This window comes from Ovis canadensis, chromosome 23 (genome assembly GCF_042477335.2).
Source record: "Ovis canadensis isolate MfBH-ARS-UI-01 breed Bighorn chromosome 23, ARS-UI_OviCan_v2, whole genome shotgun sequence".
NCBI lineage: Eukaryota > Metazoa > Chordata > Mammalia > Artiodactyla > Bovidae > Ovis > Ovis canadensis.
Window position 1 is genome coordinate 51,601,754 of NC_091267.1, and position 15,823 is coordinate 51,617,576.

The 15,823-nt window shown below is 42.3% G+C and overlaps 1 protein-coding gene across 8 annotated transcripts in view; it reads right to left on the reverse strand.

Annotated features, from left to right (window-relative positions):
• Positions 1–15,823, reverse strand: part of DLGAP1 (DLG associated protein 1) — a 791,550-nt gene that overhangs the window by 290,742 nt on the left and 484,985 nt on the right. For 3 of the 8 annotated variants that reach the window (XM_069568356.1, XM_069568354.1, XM_069568352.1), the window contains exon 1: positions 4,756–4,848. In XM_069568356.1, coding sequence (XP_069424457.1) covers positions 4,756–4,848 — 93 coding nt within the window. Of the gene's footprint in view, positions 1–4,297; positions 4,509–4,755; positions 4,849–8,855; positions 9,885–15,823 lie in introns of those variants that run through there. The other 5 variants (XM_069568355.1, XM_069568353.1, XM_069568357.1 and 2 more) reach the window with 2 other exon arrangements.

The window sequence follows — 15,823 nt, forward strand, 5'->3', positions numbered from 1 at the left end:
ACAGAATTTCCTCCTAATAAAACCATCAGGATACAGGAGAGATGGACAGGGGTAACAGGAAGAAAAATACCCATTTCTTTTATTTAGACATTAAAAATCCTACCCTGCCATGTGTAACCACAGAGTTACAGACTGCAGGTGATCATTTAGTTAAAGAAACAGCCATGCTTCAAATCTAACTTTCAGATTAGGTCTTTGCCCCTTTATGCCTTGACCTCACTGCCTTAAATGGATGGAGTAAGAAAGGATAAGCTGGCCTCTGAAATGCACCTTAACGGTTTACACAGATGTGGAAGACTTAATGGGCAGCAGCAGGGCAGTGAGTCTGCTAGGCTCAGCCTGCTGCTCATGAAGTGACTAATATGTGTTAGTCAAGGCATCTCCTTAGGGTTTATTTTCCCCACTTTTAGAAGGAGCGGGTTGGACTAAGTAATTGCAAACAATTCTTCCATAAGGGGATTATTAGGTGAGAAATAGGGAGGTAGAAAGATGCTATGCCCACCTTCCAGGGAGGATTTTGTGAATGAGAAGGAATACCAGATGGCCTTCCAGTGAGATTTGGGAATGCTATTGTAAGACTGTCATTTGTCTGAAAAATAAATAAATAAAATCTTCTTGGGTCACTCATTACACACCTTCATATTTTAGAGACCTGGAGAGTAAAATCAGGGAGGAGTTAGACAATCCTGAAAGTATGTAATTAACAGTGGATAAAAAACATGAGAGGAACAGAAGTCATTTCCTTTCATTGTTATTGGATGACTCTCTGTATGAAAGGTATTTATCATTATCCCAGGGAAGCAGGACACCTCGGACTTGTTTATACTGCTGGCCTGAGATTTAACGTACTCCCTGTAAAAGGGAGGTAAGGAGTTTTCTAGTGGGATGCATGAAAAGTTTGTTTCCCCACTTTAAAGTCATTCTGCTTTTGTGAACATGGTACATACACTTGAAACAGATCTTATGTCATGAATCAGAGATGGAAGAAAGCATATGCAGGAAGGTTCCAAATTCTGGGAGAACAAAGAGTATAAGCTTCAGTGGACAGAGAAGAGTGACTTTAAGGTACATAAAAGAAAAGATATGCTTATCTAGAAAACTCATTTTGTGAATGTAATTAGAAGTCGCTTTATTTTAGGAATGGAAACAAGGCAGGGCATTTTGCTAAATATCAACAAATAGTAAAAAAAAAAAAACCCTCAATTTAAAAAAGACAGTTGTATATATTCTTAAATGTAAAAGATCAGCGCATCAGAAGAGGTCTTTCCTTGGTCACGTGAGTGTTCTCCAAGAAATCAAAGTGTTAAAAAACAGTATAAGTAAGAAATTGGCCATGGTCAGTGAAGGAGTGAGCTGATGAGTGTCTCCTTACACTCTGATCCCTCCTTTTCCTTTGCTAATTGTTTAAAAGTAATTTGCTATTTTTCTTTTATTGGAGTATAGTTGCCTTACAATGTGTCTTAGTTTCTGGTGTAAAGCAAAGTGAACCAGCTATGTGTATACCTATATTCTCTCTGTTTTGGATTTCCTTCCCATTGAGGTCACCACGAGTTCTCTGTGCTATATAGTAGGTTTTCATCGTTGTTGTTCAGTCCCTAAGTCATGTCTGACTCTTTGTGACTCCATGGACTGCAGCACGCCAGGCTTCCCTGTCCTTCAGTTTCTCCTGGAGTTTGCTAAAACTCATGTCCATTGACTGGGCGATGCCATCCAGTGGGTGATGCTGGGCGATGCTCAACACCACTAATTATTAGAGAAATGCTACAATGAAGAATCACCTCACACAGGTCAGAATGGCCATCATCAGAAAGCTACAAACAATAAATGTCACAGAGAGTGTGGAGAAAAGGGAACCCTCTTACACTGTGGGACAGTAAACAGTAATTAGCTCTTTGTCTTTACCTTTTAGCTGCAAACTGGACTCGGTTGAAGGAGAATAAATCATTTACTGAAAAAAATTAAAGCACTCCCTTACCATGGTTTTGGTCTAAGAGTTTATTAATATGCACTTATAAAAACAGAGTAACATGATTTTTCCTAGGTCCTAACGTGTTCCAAATGGCAATTAATAGGAACACAGCCTGCAGGTGGGGGAGGAGGCAAGATGGTTTGAGAAGCAGATAAATGAACCCTTGATGTGAAGTCTGACATGCATGTTATTTTTATCCAACAGGAAAAGTTACGGGTTCAAAATTTCAAATGAGTAATATAATCACAGTAAGGTCATATAACTTCTAGTGCATCACAGTAATAGTAACCTGATTTGACCTGAAAAGGCCAAGTTTTATTTCTCTATGAAGCTATCCTGGCAAGTGACAGAAAAAAAAAATCTGACTGTTCAGAGGTATTATAGTTTGAACCACATGAAGTTTCTGATTTCAACTGTTTAGAACAATAAAGCTGGAATTTCTCCATGGTTCAGCTCACATCAATGAGCACAGTAATCTACAACATAGAGGTGGTTGTTTTTTGAGCCTAAAACCAAAGTGGCAAAAAATCCTAATCTAGTCACTGAGTCAAAGCCAGCCTGGCAATACTGCATATATGTTTAGGGGGCCCTTATAATACCTCAGGGGCTTCCCTGGTACCTCAGTGGTAAAGAATCCTCCTGTCAATTCAGGAGACCTGGGTTCAATCCCTGGGTTGGGAAAATCCTCTGGAGAAGGAAGTGGCAACCCACTCCAGTATTCTTGCCTGGGAAAACCCATGGAAAGAGGAGCCTGGGGGGCTATAGTCCATGGGGTCACAAAAGAGTCAGACACAACTAAATGACAACACAACAAAATAACACCTCAAGCAAAAAAAAAAAAAAAGATGTGTTCTGCAATTCGTAAGTCATTGTTTGTGTTAGGTTGTGTAAAGGCATGATCTCAAATGGACCAGAGATTATGGCTGAGTCTTTCTTACTGAATGGTAAATGTTTACCCTGGCTCCTGAATTTAATTTGCAACTGATCAAACTGTGCTCTAAGGAGAAGGGAGAAGGAGGAGATAAATCCCCTGGCCACTAAGAAATCCAGGCTAGTTGTTGTCTTTTACCCTGCTAACCAATGCTAGACCTTCCATGAATAGACTGGATTCTGAGGGGTGTGAAAGCCTGTGTGGGGAGACCTTTGACTGTGGCTAAGGACTTTTGGTGCTGCTGAAAATGTCTTTAGAATAATGGAAATTGCAGACCAAGAATAGTAAAGTTTAACAACTTTCAAGAAGGATTTCTGTTTCTTTTGATCTTTCTTTTACCACCACTGACTCTGAACCTCTGCCTTCTCACAGTGTTTTGTCAATTGTCCACACCCCCACCCCCAATACTGAGATGTGGGCAACATCGAGAATTATAGAGAATCAGAGAAACAACTACCACTGATTCTACGTGCAAAGTTCAGATCAGGCAGAAGTAACCTCATTCTTCTATTACATCAAGAAACAGGGACATCTCTACTAAGACCAGGGAAAAATAGGGAGAAGACTGTACAAGCCAAATAGGAAATACATTCAAGAATCTTGAACCACCCCCCGCCCCTTTTTTTGCTGGATTATTGAGGTAATTTAAATTGAAAATAAAGAAAATCATCAATCTGGTTCATTTTTTTTAAGGCAGCAAGGAAACACTGCAGTAACCAAAGTCACTAGTAGAATTGCTCAGCACAGTGACACATTTCATGTAAAGTAGTTTTTAAAAACTGACTTCACATAATTTAAATTGTTCTAAAACAAGAGGAAGGAAAACCTCAGAGGGGAAAGGAAACCCCACTGGGCAGAGACTGATAGAATCTTGAACAGCATTTTGAAAAATAGTTGTACCTGCATTGAAAAAAATAGTCCTGGGTTCATGTCTGTTATGAATGACTCTTCAGTGATCTTTTGTGGAGTCTTATTTAACCAACAGGGAAAAAAGTCACAAGAAAATCCACAAAACCCCCAACCATCCAGAAATTTTAATTTTGCAAAGGAACAGTTAAGCATTCACCATTCTTGTCAAAGAAAACCACAGATCACATTTCAACCACTAGACACACAACATCCTCTCATGGCACCTGGCACCTGCGATCATCTGTCAATTAAAGGTTTTATGAAGCCTCCTGGAGACACAGATGTGTGGGTATCTGATGTCTCTACCTGCTTTCTTACCATCTGTACACACATCCGTACTTAGCCCTTTCAGTTGGACTAGCTATTGTTTAGAGAACAAATAAAATAACAATAGAAACTACTCCCCACCACCAAAAAAAGAAAAAAGCCACTTAAACCAACCACACACTATCACCAAATACATAGCAATAAAAGAGTTGTACTCAAACCTGGTCAATCCTTCCATTTCTTGAAACTTGCACACAAACTGAAGAAACCCACTCAGCCTTAAAAAGGTCGATCATCTTGCTCTCCTAAAATTTCATCTCTGAGCGTGCTGGCTTTCTTGTCTGTCTCGTGTGCCTTCTCTCCCCCCCTCTCTCTCCCCCTGTGTCTCTCTCTCTCTACTTTTACCGGAGAGCGTTTTGTTTCCTTTTTCCTGTTTCTGCTGCTGGATGAATGCAAAAATACACAATCTGAAGGGTTTTTTTTTTTTTTTAGGCTAATAGTTGGAAATCTAAAATCTTGCTCTCCTGAATAGCTTATTATACCAGTCATTCAACATGCAACATTTTACATAAAGAGGCATTTACAGAATCAAGAATTCTGTTTTCTTAAAGCAAAAACAAATCAACAACCAAAACTCCCTCTACTCCTCTGACCCCCTTCCTTAACGATTAGCACTTACCCTGAGATGTGCCATAAATGCTCTATTCCAAATGTACAAAAGCCAACCACATCTCAACTGAGAATTAAACAGTTTTAATGTCTTCAGATCCATGTCCCTGCTCCAAATTCTGATACAGACAGTCACTGGCAGCCGTACAATAGTTCTAAACAGCAGACATCTGATTCTTGACATTTAAAAATAACAATATTGGGGGAAAAAAGGGAGTCTTTTTTAAATCAACCACAGACAGCTTGTGAGGCAGCACATCTAAGCAACTGACTATATTAACTGGAACTTGCAATAATTTCAAGCTACAGTATTTTCTTTCTAAGTCAATGCCAGACGGAGGCTAGACACCTACAGACCTCTCATTTTCTATATAATCATGGCAATGACCGAAGTTAAATAATTTCTAAGTGATAATTCAATATAGAGAGAAATAGAACTTTTTAGTATTTAGAATTCTATTATTGGTGAATATTAACTTGTATTCAGTCTGGAATCAAATTAGGAACATTTCAGCCATTCATCTGAGATGGTTCACATTTCATGGACATGCATTCTTAACCATGTGCAAACAGAGGAGGGCAGGTGAATGCATACCTTTGCTGCAGAATAAAACAAATATTAAAATGAGAAAAATGCATTTGCTTCTATTTCTGAAGCACTTTATAGACTCAGACAGATCTGCACTCAAGTCTTAGCTGTCTCAATTACTACCCATGAGTTCCTGAAGACAGAATTTTATCTTTTGTGCCTCAGTTTTGTCATCCATAAAACTGGAGTAAATAGCAATATTAATACTAATTTTACAAAGATATTTTGGGTACTAAATGGATACTCTATGATTTCTGGTACATAATAGCAGAGGGTATATGCTGCTTCTACCCTCTGTGTTATATTTGGTCTGGGCAGGGATCAGCCATGATTAATGGAGAAATCCAGGTTTGAAGGTAAATGAATCAGGTTAGACCCTCCATGTTGCCACGTACTAGCTGTGTGTCCTTGGGCAAGTGACTTAATCTAATTTACTAAATCACAGTTCCTTTAACTGTAAAATACTTCACAGAGTTTCAGAGAGCAAATTAGGTATCATTGGAAAAGCATCTACTTCAAGCATTTAATAAATGGTAGCTCCAGGCCTGTACAACTCTTGAAAATGGCTCTAATTAGTGCCTTGCATTTGTAACTGAGGCGTCTGAAGATGTGGACTGAGATCCCAGGCCTTCTAAACCAAGTGCCTCACTTTATAGTAGAAGAAAGAGACTTTGGAGAGCTGAAATGATGGTTCTAAGCTGTATCACTAGTTAGTGATCACCAACTAGTTAGTGGCCAACAGGGACTAAAACATAAACCCTCTTATTTAAAGTTCAATGCTTTGTCTGCTAAACTTTCTGACACTGAAATCAAACACATCTGTACATCCAGTTTCAATATTAGTTGATAATTGGGTCTTTCCTGGTGGCTCAGAGAATCTGCCTGCAATGCAGGAGGATCCTGTTCCATCCCTGGGTCGGGAAGATCCCCTGCAGAAGGAAATGGCAACTCCAGTATTCTTGTGACATGGGACAGAGGAGCCTGGTGGGCTACAGTTCGTGGGGTCTCAAAGAGTCAGACATGACTGAGGAACTAGCACTTTTACTTTTTCACAAAGCAATACGACTAGAAAACAAACCCCTCTATGTTCCCAAATTTGCTTCTAAGAATGAGTTTACAAGTGAAATTATTCTATGGGAGCTGACAGATGCTGGCTAAACCTATCTTCCTAAGAGGAGCTTCTGCAGGAGATAGATTCTCCTTTCCCTGTAAAGCAAGAAGAGAGCTAGAGAGGATTCCAGTTCTTAGGAGTGTCTCATTTCCTCCTCCCCCATGTGAATGTCCAGCTTCTTCCTTTTCTTTAGAGGAACTCATCTCAGCATACTGCTTGGAGAGTACACTGCATTTACTATGTCCCCACACTGATGTATATAAAAAATTTTTTTTTCAGTTTGAAAGTCTTGTGCAGAATGCTGTGCTGGCTCAGTCATGTCTACTTCTTTGCTACCCCACAGACTATAGCCCACTAGGCTCCAATGTCCACGGGATTTCCCAAGCAAGAATACTGGAGCGGGTTGCCATTTCCTTCTCCAGGGGATCTTACTGATCCAGGGATTGAACCCACATCTCCTGCATTGGCAGGTGAATTCTTTCTGCTGAGCCACCAGGGAAATGCTTTAATTTGATATTTCTTATCTGATCTTATCACTACTGATTATGGTTCAATTTTTTAAATTAAATTTACTTTGTTTTTGCCACTAGTCACAGAAACTTCACAGACAAAAATGTCTCCTTTTCTAGGTTTTCTGTCTCATTACACATCCTTTCTTCAAGACAGATACCATATCAAAATATTTTATTCTCAGTAGTGGATGAGATTTATGTGGTTAAAGAATTTCTAAGGCTTTCAGTTGTAATATTTATAATGGTCTTTTCTATGAACTAAGAGTCTTGAGTTCTGGTCTTACCCCTGCCATATAGTAACAGTGTGACTTATAAGGCCTTTACCTTTCTTTGAGTCTAGCTTTTTATATTCTAAATGAAGAGGTTTGGTTAGATGATCTCTTTAGCTTTAAACTTCTGTTAGTGATTCTTGATAACTTAATTAACACGTGTAACAACCTTTTAGGGCTTCCCAGGTGGTGCAGTGGTAAAGAATATGCCTGCCAAACATGGGTTTGATCCTTGGGTTGGGAAGATCCCTGGAGTAGGAAATGGCAACTCATTCCAGTATTCTTGCCTGGAAAGTACCATGAAGAGAGGAGCCCAGTGGGCTCCAGTCCATGGGGTCGCAGAGAGTTGGCATGACTGAGCAACTGAGGACAACCTTATAGTAAATTAAATGATGCCACCTTCAGTAGGAAATATTGTGTTGTTTGTGAAAACTATCCACACAATGGTGGCCTCTTCTGAAGTCTGGGGATGGGTCTGGCACTGTCCCTACCCAGTGACTGCCAGTCTGGAATATTTTCAGAACTTGGTAGCAGCGTTCTCAAGGGAGTCAGCTTTGTCAGAAGAGATCCAAAGAGAGCGAAAAAGATGAATGTCTTGGTGGAAGACTTTTCCTCGCATTTATTCTTAAGAGTGGAAATGATTATGTCATGATTTTATATTCCGGTAAAACCTTTTTTAAAACAGACAAGGCTAGGAAGGGAGGGCTAGGAAGAGAAAACATATACTTTGAAAAGGAAAAATGTGAGGATCCCTCTTATGAAACGTTGTGTCTCAGTAAAAATGACGATTCTAAAGGGAGGCAGTAGGGAAGAAAGAGACTCTTCCCCTGATATTTTTATCCAGGTGAAATCTGGTTTCAGTGGATTGGAGGGCAGTAGGAAAAATAGGAGTCTGCAGAAGGGGAGGAGCGGCCTTGGGTCTGTGTGTGTGGTATTTACATACTGACACTAATTGTATTTTATTGTGCAGATGCTTCCCCTTCTTTTCCTCCTCTTCTCTGTTGTCCTGAGTCTCTGCAGCTGTACTTGTCAGGTCCCCAAACTGGCTCCATCTCCACCTCCTCAGGGTGCAGGGCATCACCCCAACTCCCTGTGTTCTGGGGGATGAGGACTTAAGTGGGGGTGTGATTAGCTTCGTTGTGGTGTGAAAATTGCAATGGTGAAGATGTTAATCAATTTTTCCAAACTAACAGCTTGGGGCAGAATCTTAAATAATAATAACAAAAAACCCTGAATAGAACTAATTAAACTCTTTCCAGAATTCCAAAGATCATTGTTGACTTTTGTAAAAAAGGTGGCTTTTTAACAACTTTTGTGTAAACTCCCGTTTTCTCCCCTCCTTATCCTACAATCCCTCAGACAAAAGAGGAGCACAAAACATTAATAACTCCTTGCCTTTTTGTAGGTGTGCTTTTCAAAGCACTTTTATATCCAGTATCTCAAGATAACTGGATGCGGTTGCTAGCAGGCCTGTTTCCTGATAGAAGCCCTCAGCCCCCAAAATGCTAAATAATTTGCTCAGGTTCACACAGAGAATTCATAGTAGAGCCAAGACTAGGCCCCAGGAGAAAATACCATGCAATCAGCTGGTGCAACTTCTAAGCACCCATCCCTCCATATAAATGGTACCTGAAGGTACTGGCAGGAACGTTCTTGTTGACACGACTCTGACTTCACCATGGCCTGGTCCATGTTGACCGAGGCTTTCTGGTAAACCTCTCGGGCTCGACTCACGGTCAGTGTGGAGGACCAGGCACTCTTCTTGAGCAGCGGTGCGTCTAGAGTGACGGGCAGGTTGGCACAGGTGGAGCACTTGACGTCGTTGTTACTCCGGGAGGCCTTCACCGCCTGCTCGCTGATGGTGTTGTAGGCCTCCATAAAGTACTGCGAGGCCGAGCGGTCGGGGCACCTGCCCATGGTCATCACACCCGAGGGGGAGTGGTAGATGCACATGTCGCCGTCGAGGTTGTCGTCAGAACTCCACCAGCCGGGGGACGTGTTGTTGCGCGGCTTGGGCTCCGGGCGCCGCTCCTTGCTTTTGCTGCGCTTGCCGTACCTCACGGTCTGGGTCTCGTCCGGGCTGGCCTTGCCTCCGTTGACGCTGCCCTTGGACGGTCCCTCCAGGGAGTGCGATTTGGTGAAGAGCTTCTGGACCGAGTGCACCAGGTGGCGGATGCGGCCGGGGCTGTCGCTGCGGTGCTCCATGGCCGTGCGCTTGTACTGCAAAGTGTGGTAGCCATCCCGGCTGAGAGGTAGCTGCCTCTCAAACTGGTCCAGGAGGTTGGCGGGGATGCGGTTGGCCTTGGTGGCCAGGGTGCGGGGCACCAGGGCACACTCGTCCTTCAGCTCCTGCTGCGAGGTGTAGTGCCGCCGCGGGAAGGTGCTGCTGGCCAGCGGGTCGCTGAAGGGGCCCACACACTCGGCCTGGAAGGAGGTCCGCTGAGTGTAGTAGGGGTGGTCGGCCGGGTGGTGATCCACCGGGCTCAGCAGGTATGGCTTGCGGTCCGCGTGGTGCGACAGCGAGTCACAGGCTGAATCGCAGGTGACTCCGTGGTGATGGCTGCGGCTGCCCGATAACCCTTTCATCGCTGACGGGGCAAAGCCACGGGGGTCATGGACACCCGGGGGTGTGGTTCCAGACCCGTCTCCTGCAAGGACCTGCGGGAATGAAGGAGAGGGGGACAGTGGTTAACCCTTCCCTTGGTAAATAGATAGTGCTCTTTCCCCGTGCATCTGCTACTGAGTGGGTTTTCTGGCAGAAGAACTCATGAAAAGTCAAAGTATAGTCCCTCAGTCGTGTTGGATTCTTTGCAACCCTATGGACTGTAGCCGGACAGGCTCCTCTATCCATGGGATTTCCGGGGCAAGAATACTGGAGTGGGTTGCCATTTCCTCTTCCAGGGAATCTTCCTGCCTCAAGGATTGAACCTGTGTCTTCTGCATTGCAGGCAGATTCTTTACCACCTGAGCCTCATTGACTCTCCCTAAAAGGAGCTTTAATGCACTGATGGAAAAGCCCTATTACCTCTATATCTTGGCAAAGACCCACCCCCCACCCCCAATCACATAGGAGAGACAGGGTGAAAGCTAGTTAACCCAGAAAAGAAACTATAAAAATGTTAAATTATTTTAAATGATTCAGGAGAAAAACTCCCCTTCCCTCCAGGATTCTAATAACTGTGTGTTTCCCCTGCTGCTCTGGGTTTATTCTTAACCGTATGTTAGTCATCAGGCCAGCAGACCGCAAGGGCTCAGTTTCTCTGGGAGGCTTCTGCTGGTCCCCCTTACAGAGAGAATTAGTTCTGTGCTTGCAGAGCATTGCTGTATACTCTCCAAATCCTCTGGAATGCTTTGTCCCATGTGTTCCCCACTAGCTCAAGCTACCTCAGGGTAGCTTACTTCTTAGTCACCTGTACACCTCCCTACCTCATACCAGGGGCTTCCCTGGTGGCTCAGTGGTAAAGAATCCACCTGCAATGAAGGAGACCCGGGTTCAGCCCCTGGGTTGGGAAGATCCCCTGGAGAAGGGAAAGGCTACCCACTCCAATATTCTTGCCTGGAGAATTCCATGGCTAGAGGAGCCTGTTGGGCTCCAGTCCACGGTGTCTCACACAGCTGAGCAACTAACACTTTTACTTTCACTTCACCTCATACCAGTTGGGCCATATAGACACACAAGCACTCCATATATGTGAGCGGAAAACATAAATAAAAGAGGCTACTGGCACCTTGTAACTTTAGGATATATTTCTGTATCTTCTTTCACATACTTTCCTGTTAGAATGTCATGGTGACAATTACAGCAATCCCTGCTTTCCCACGGTAATTAGAGTTGGAAAAACTAATGGTAGGGCAAAGACATCAGAGCTGTAGAAAAAACCTGCCCATGTATTTCTGTCATCAGAGAATTAAGTTTCTTGTCTACAAACTGAGAGCAGATGAAGAACAAATAAGCTTGAATCAGCTCATTTGACTATCAGGACATCTCCTTTTGCTGGTTTAAGAGTTTATGGTAAATATTTACAAGCTATGGCAAGATGGACAAAGGAAAGACTCTTGAAACATTCCTGGGGAAACACGAAGGGCCTGAACCCAAGGGTCGGGTGTGCCTGGGAGAGAAATAACTCCTACAGATGCAGCTGAGCGAAACGCAGTCATTCCAAGCCCTCCCCTTCCTTCAAGACCAGAAGCTGCTGTTCTTCTGGGCAGAGTGCTTCCTTTGGACTCTAGTAGAGTGAGTTCATCAGTAGCTGAATGCATTCCTCCTGACAGTCTTGTTTGTTTGTTTGTTTTTAATAAAGCTTTCTACAATACAAAAATTATCATATGGAGAGTTGTCCAGAAAAGCCAATGTGACTTTCCAAAAAAATCACAAATGTAATTTTAGATGGACAGGGAGAGATAATTGGTTTAATTGTAAAAAAAAAAAAATCCTATAAAACAAAACAGAACACTCATGTATAGCTTAATGAAGAAAAACATGGAGTCTTGAGGGATCAGGACTTGTCAGTTCTGTGGGATATGCTGTATGTGGGAGCTCAACTGTTGAAAATCTCTAACCGTGCTTTATGAAGCTCCTTTCCTCCTCCTAGTCTCTGTTTCTGGATTAATTGAAGGAAGTTGATGAGAGGTTTTAATCACTGGAGTCGTTCGAAATTGGTCAGTCTATCAAATTAGGAGCTTCTTGAAGATAGAGGTTATGTTTTATGCATTCAGTGGCCAGCAGAGTGCTTGGCTGATGGTGGGAACTCAGTGAAGTGTTACTGAGAAATAATGCATCAGTGAAAAATTTCCCAGGGTGGTTCATCCTGTGGCTTAAGTCACATCTATTGTGTTTGAAAAGGAAACGGCCAAGGAAGGAAGGCAGGCACCATCTTATGGGCATTTTAGAGACCAGTGGTTTTCCAGGTGAGGCAGGAGGCATGTGGGTGAACGTTTCTTATGCTACTTGTTTGTTTGCCTTCAAATTCTGCCTCTCCATGTCCCATCAATGAATATCTCACCTCTTAAAATTCTCCCTGCTTTGAGGTTAAAATCTGGGAGTTTACCTGGTCTGCTGACTACAGAATGTCTAGACAGAAGACAATCTGTTTAAAGAAGAGAAAGCAAATGACACCTGAAGAGACAAAAAGGGAAAGAAAGACTGGTTCAGGAAGAGCCTGTAAATCAAAATTTGCCCACTGAGGAGCTAATCTAAGGGAAATTTTAACATAAAATACCTAGGGACTACTTTGTACAAAGTTATGATCCCAAGATTAGGCTGTGGCAAGGAGGGATACAGAAGATTAAATACACATTTTTAGCAAAACTGTGGCACAAACTAATTTAGGTTGAAAAATCCACCTCATGAGGAAGTTTCTCTATATAAAACAGGTCTCATCGAAGACATTTTTGTCTTTTAAATATAGACTTAAAAATAAAAGACAAAAATAGGAAGCCGGTTGGGTTATGGTCACATAATAAATCTTATGATTCCACATAATATAACTCAATATATGAAATAATATGAAATAATGCTTCAATCTTTCCTTCTGAAGCAGCTGGGTCTTGGTGGATATTTTTTTGCTAAATAAAATGTGAATCTGGCAAGAGCCAAAAACATGAATTATACATATTCACTCCAAAATGGAGATTATTTGAAATCATGTGTTCAATATTTATGTAATTATCTTTAATTTGTGAATGGCATTTCATGTGAGATGATGTTGCCTGAGGACACATAGAGCAAACAAAGAGCCTTTTTAAGGCTATTAATGATGCATTTGTTCAATGATGTAACCGATGATTATTTTGGTAAGTTAAACATGCACAGTGTGATTTTTTACTAAAATTTAAGTGGGCTATTTTCAGCCTAGTGATAAGCACTTATATTTTCATAGAGAGTAATACACTGAATCAAGGAAAATAAGTTAACTTTCATTACTTAATATCTATAAAAAGATATTGAGATCTTGATCCTTTTCCTCTGTGATGTATGAAATATGGCAATAAATGATCATAAACATAAAATGCTCCATCTATCTTTCTGGTTAAGACCAGATAAATGACTTAATACCCTAGCCTTTCTAAGGGAAGAATCTTACAGTCTCTTTTAGTCTCTTGTCTTTTAAAAAGGAAAATCGATTAATTAGTGATTATAAATTACAGCAACATATTCAGTGCCTTCTTGATGAGTGAGGGAGATGATCTAAAACCCTCAATGGCTAAGCAATGGTTGTGAAACCTACCATGGGGGTCCTGCTCTTCCTCCCCTCATTCTTTGTCTTCCTCTTTTCTTACTCATGAATTCTATTCCCAGCCTACTTCTTTCTGCCCCTTTATTTCTCTCTCCTAATTCATGTTCGTAAGTGGCAACCTGGACTTCACTTGTTCCAGCCCATGTGTGACTAACACCATCCCCAGGAAGAATTAACCAAGCATCCTTCCCATGCAGGACTCAGTGTTTGCTGCTGCAGGTGACCAAATGCAACCAGCAAATCTCTAACGCTGAGAGAGATGTGACCTAGTCATGAAAAAAGATAAATAACAATGCTCATTACCCTCTGCATTCTTGGAAAAATTAGACCTGGAAGTAAGTTTTAAGGGGCCGTAAAAGATTGCTGAAAATAGAAAGGGAAATTGTCTTTTGTGCCTTCCTCTCTGAGCCGGGATGGAGAATGTGAGTCAACGCGCCTCTGTAAGGGTTTCTATGGCGACGGTGATCATCCCTCATTTTTGCCTTGTTCAGTATGACTTCAAAATGATGCTTTGTTGTCCTCCTAAGTACGATTTTACCATCAGACGACAGGCCCTCATCGTTGGCTTGGAAAACGTGTTCACTGTATTGGCTACTGTAAGATGAGCTCTGGGTGTGAGAGACAATGGTTTTTAAAGAGTTCCCACACCTGGGGCAGAAGCGTTGCTGTCCAGATGATGACTAAAGCAAGAACAATCCAGCACAGGTAAAGGAAATTCTCAAGGTAGGTAATTTATTAGCACCAAGGAAAAAACAAACAAACCACATGTTAGAAGATGCTGACTGGATGAAAAACAGTCTCACAAAGCTGGCAAGTTCTTACTTTGATTTCTGTGCATGTCTTTATTTAGAGCTGCTGTGCTTGGTTTTTCTTTACATACAGAGAGAGGATCCACCCGACAGGTGTCTACTCTCTCTTTCAATGAGGACTGACAGCTGGGCAATCACAACTTGCCTTAGAAAGGACAGCGTGGGGGACCCTGCCCAGGAGGAGAGGGAACACTGTGTTCTAGTTTGGGGAGATGCTGGGAAGACAAAACCTCCATGAATTATCTCAGGGTCGAGTCACTTTTTTGCCCCTGCCCATTTTACCGGTGACCTGCCCATGCCAGGTTATAACAGTCAATGGAAGAGAAAGAAGGAATTCTCTTACTGAGAGTAAAACCTGTCCCAGACTAGTGACTTGCTTCCCAGTCTCTCTAGATGCACACAGGTGACTAATTCTGGCTAATGGAGTATAATTGAAAATGGCAGGTGCAGTTTCTGGAAAATGACTCTTAAGTGAAGGACATACCTTCTTTACCCCCTTCCTTGGCTGGAATTCAGACTTCAGGCTTGGCTAAGGAGTGATCTTGGTCCATGAGGTGGAAGTGACAGTCTGAGGATGGGAGCACCCCCAGATAATGGGCCCAGCCAGAACAGAGTGTCTATCAGCCTGGACGTGTAACTCTGCGTCTTGTTTACGGGGGAAGGAATGGACCTGCATCTTTGTCTACACCACTGTGATGTGTTTTCTCACCCCTGCACCTGAACCAAGTCCTAAGTGACAAGGGTGGTTAGGGCTGACACCTGGAGAATTTTTGTCAGCTCTGCTATAATATGAAGGACTTGACCCTGCTGGTGGTGGTCACCCATGAGAGCAGTTTAAACCAGGCAGTGATACAGCCACATGTATACGAGAGATTTCTGTGGCTGTAGTGAGAGAATGCTTCTCAGATGGCTCGGTGGTAAAGCACCCATCTGCCAATGCAGGAGGCACAAGAGACACAGGTTCGATCCCTGGGCTGGGAAGATCCCCTGAAGGAGGAAATGGCAACCCACTCTGGTATTCTTGCCTGAAAAATTCCATGGACAGAGGAGCCTGGCAGGCTACAGTCCATGGGGTCACAAAGAGTTGGACACGACTGAGCAATTGAGCATGAGAGTTAGGGAACAGATTTAGGGATCAGAAGAAGCAAGAAAATCTGAAAGCAGCAATTCTTTCTTTCTTGGGAAGTTCATGAGAGAAGACTAAAAGGGGATAAAGAGTAACCCTCCAAAGAGTAAGAATGTCCTGGGTGGTAGAGGGGTGCCTCCCACTTCTGCCCTTCTGCCTACTCGTGTGTTTCCACTACAGTCTAAATACACAGGGCACTTCTAGGCAGAACAAAATTCTATGCAACATGGATGCAGACTTTTTATTAGTAATTTTTTCTTCTACTAATAATCCCAGTTCTATAGAGATTGAGAATGAAGAGCAATATGAATGTTTAGCAGGCTTATAATTTTAAATATTTTTTAAAAATGAGTGATTCTCATTAATATGCTACTAACACACGAAGCCATGCCATTTTAAGGTAAAAGTAAATAGAAAACTCACATG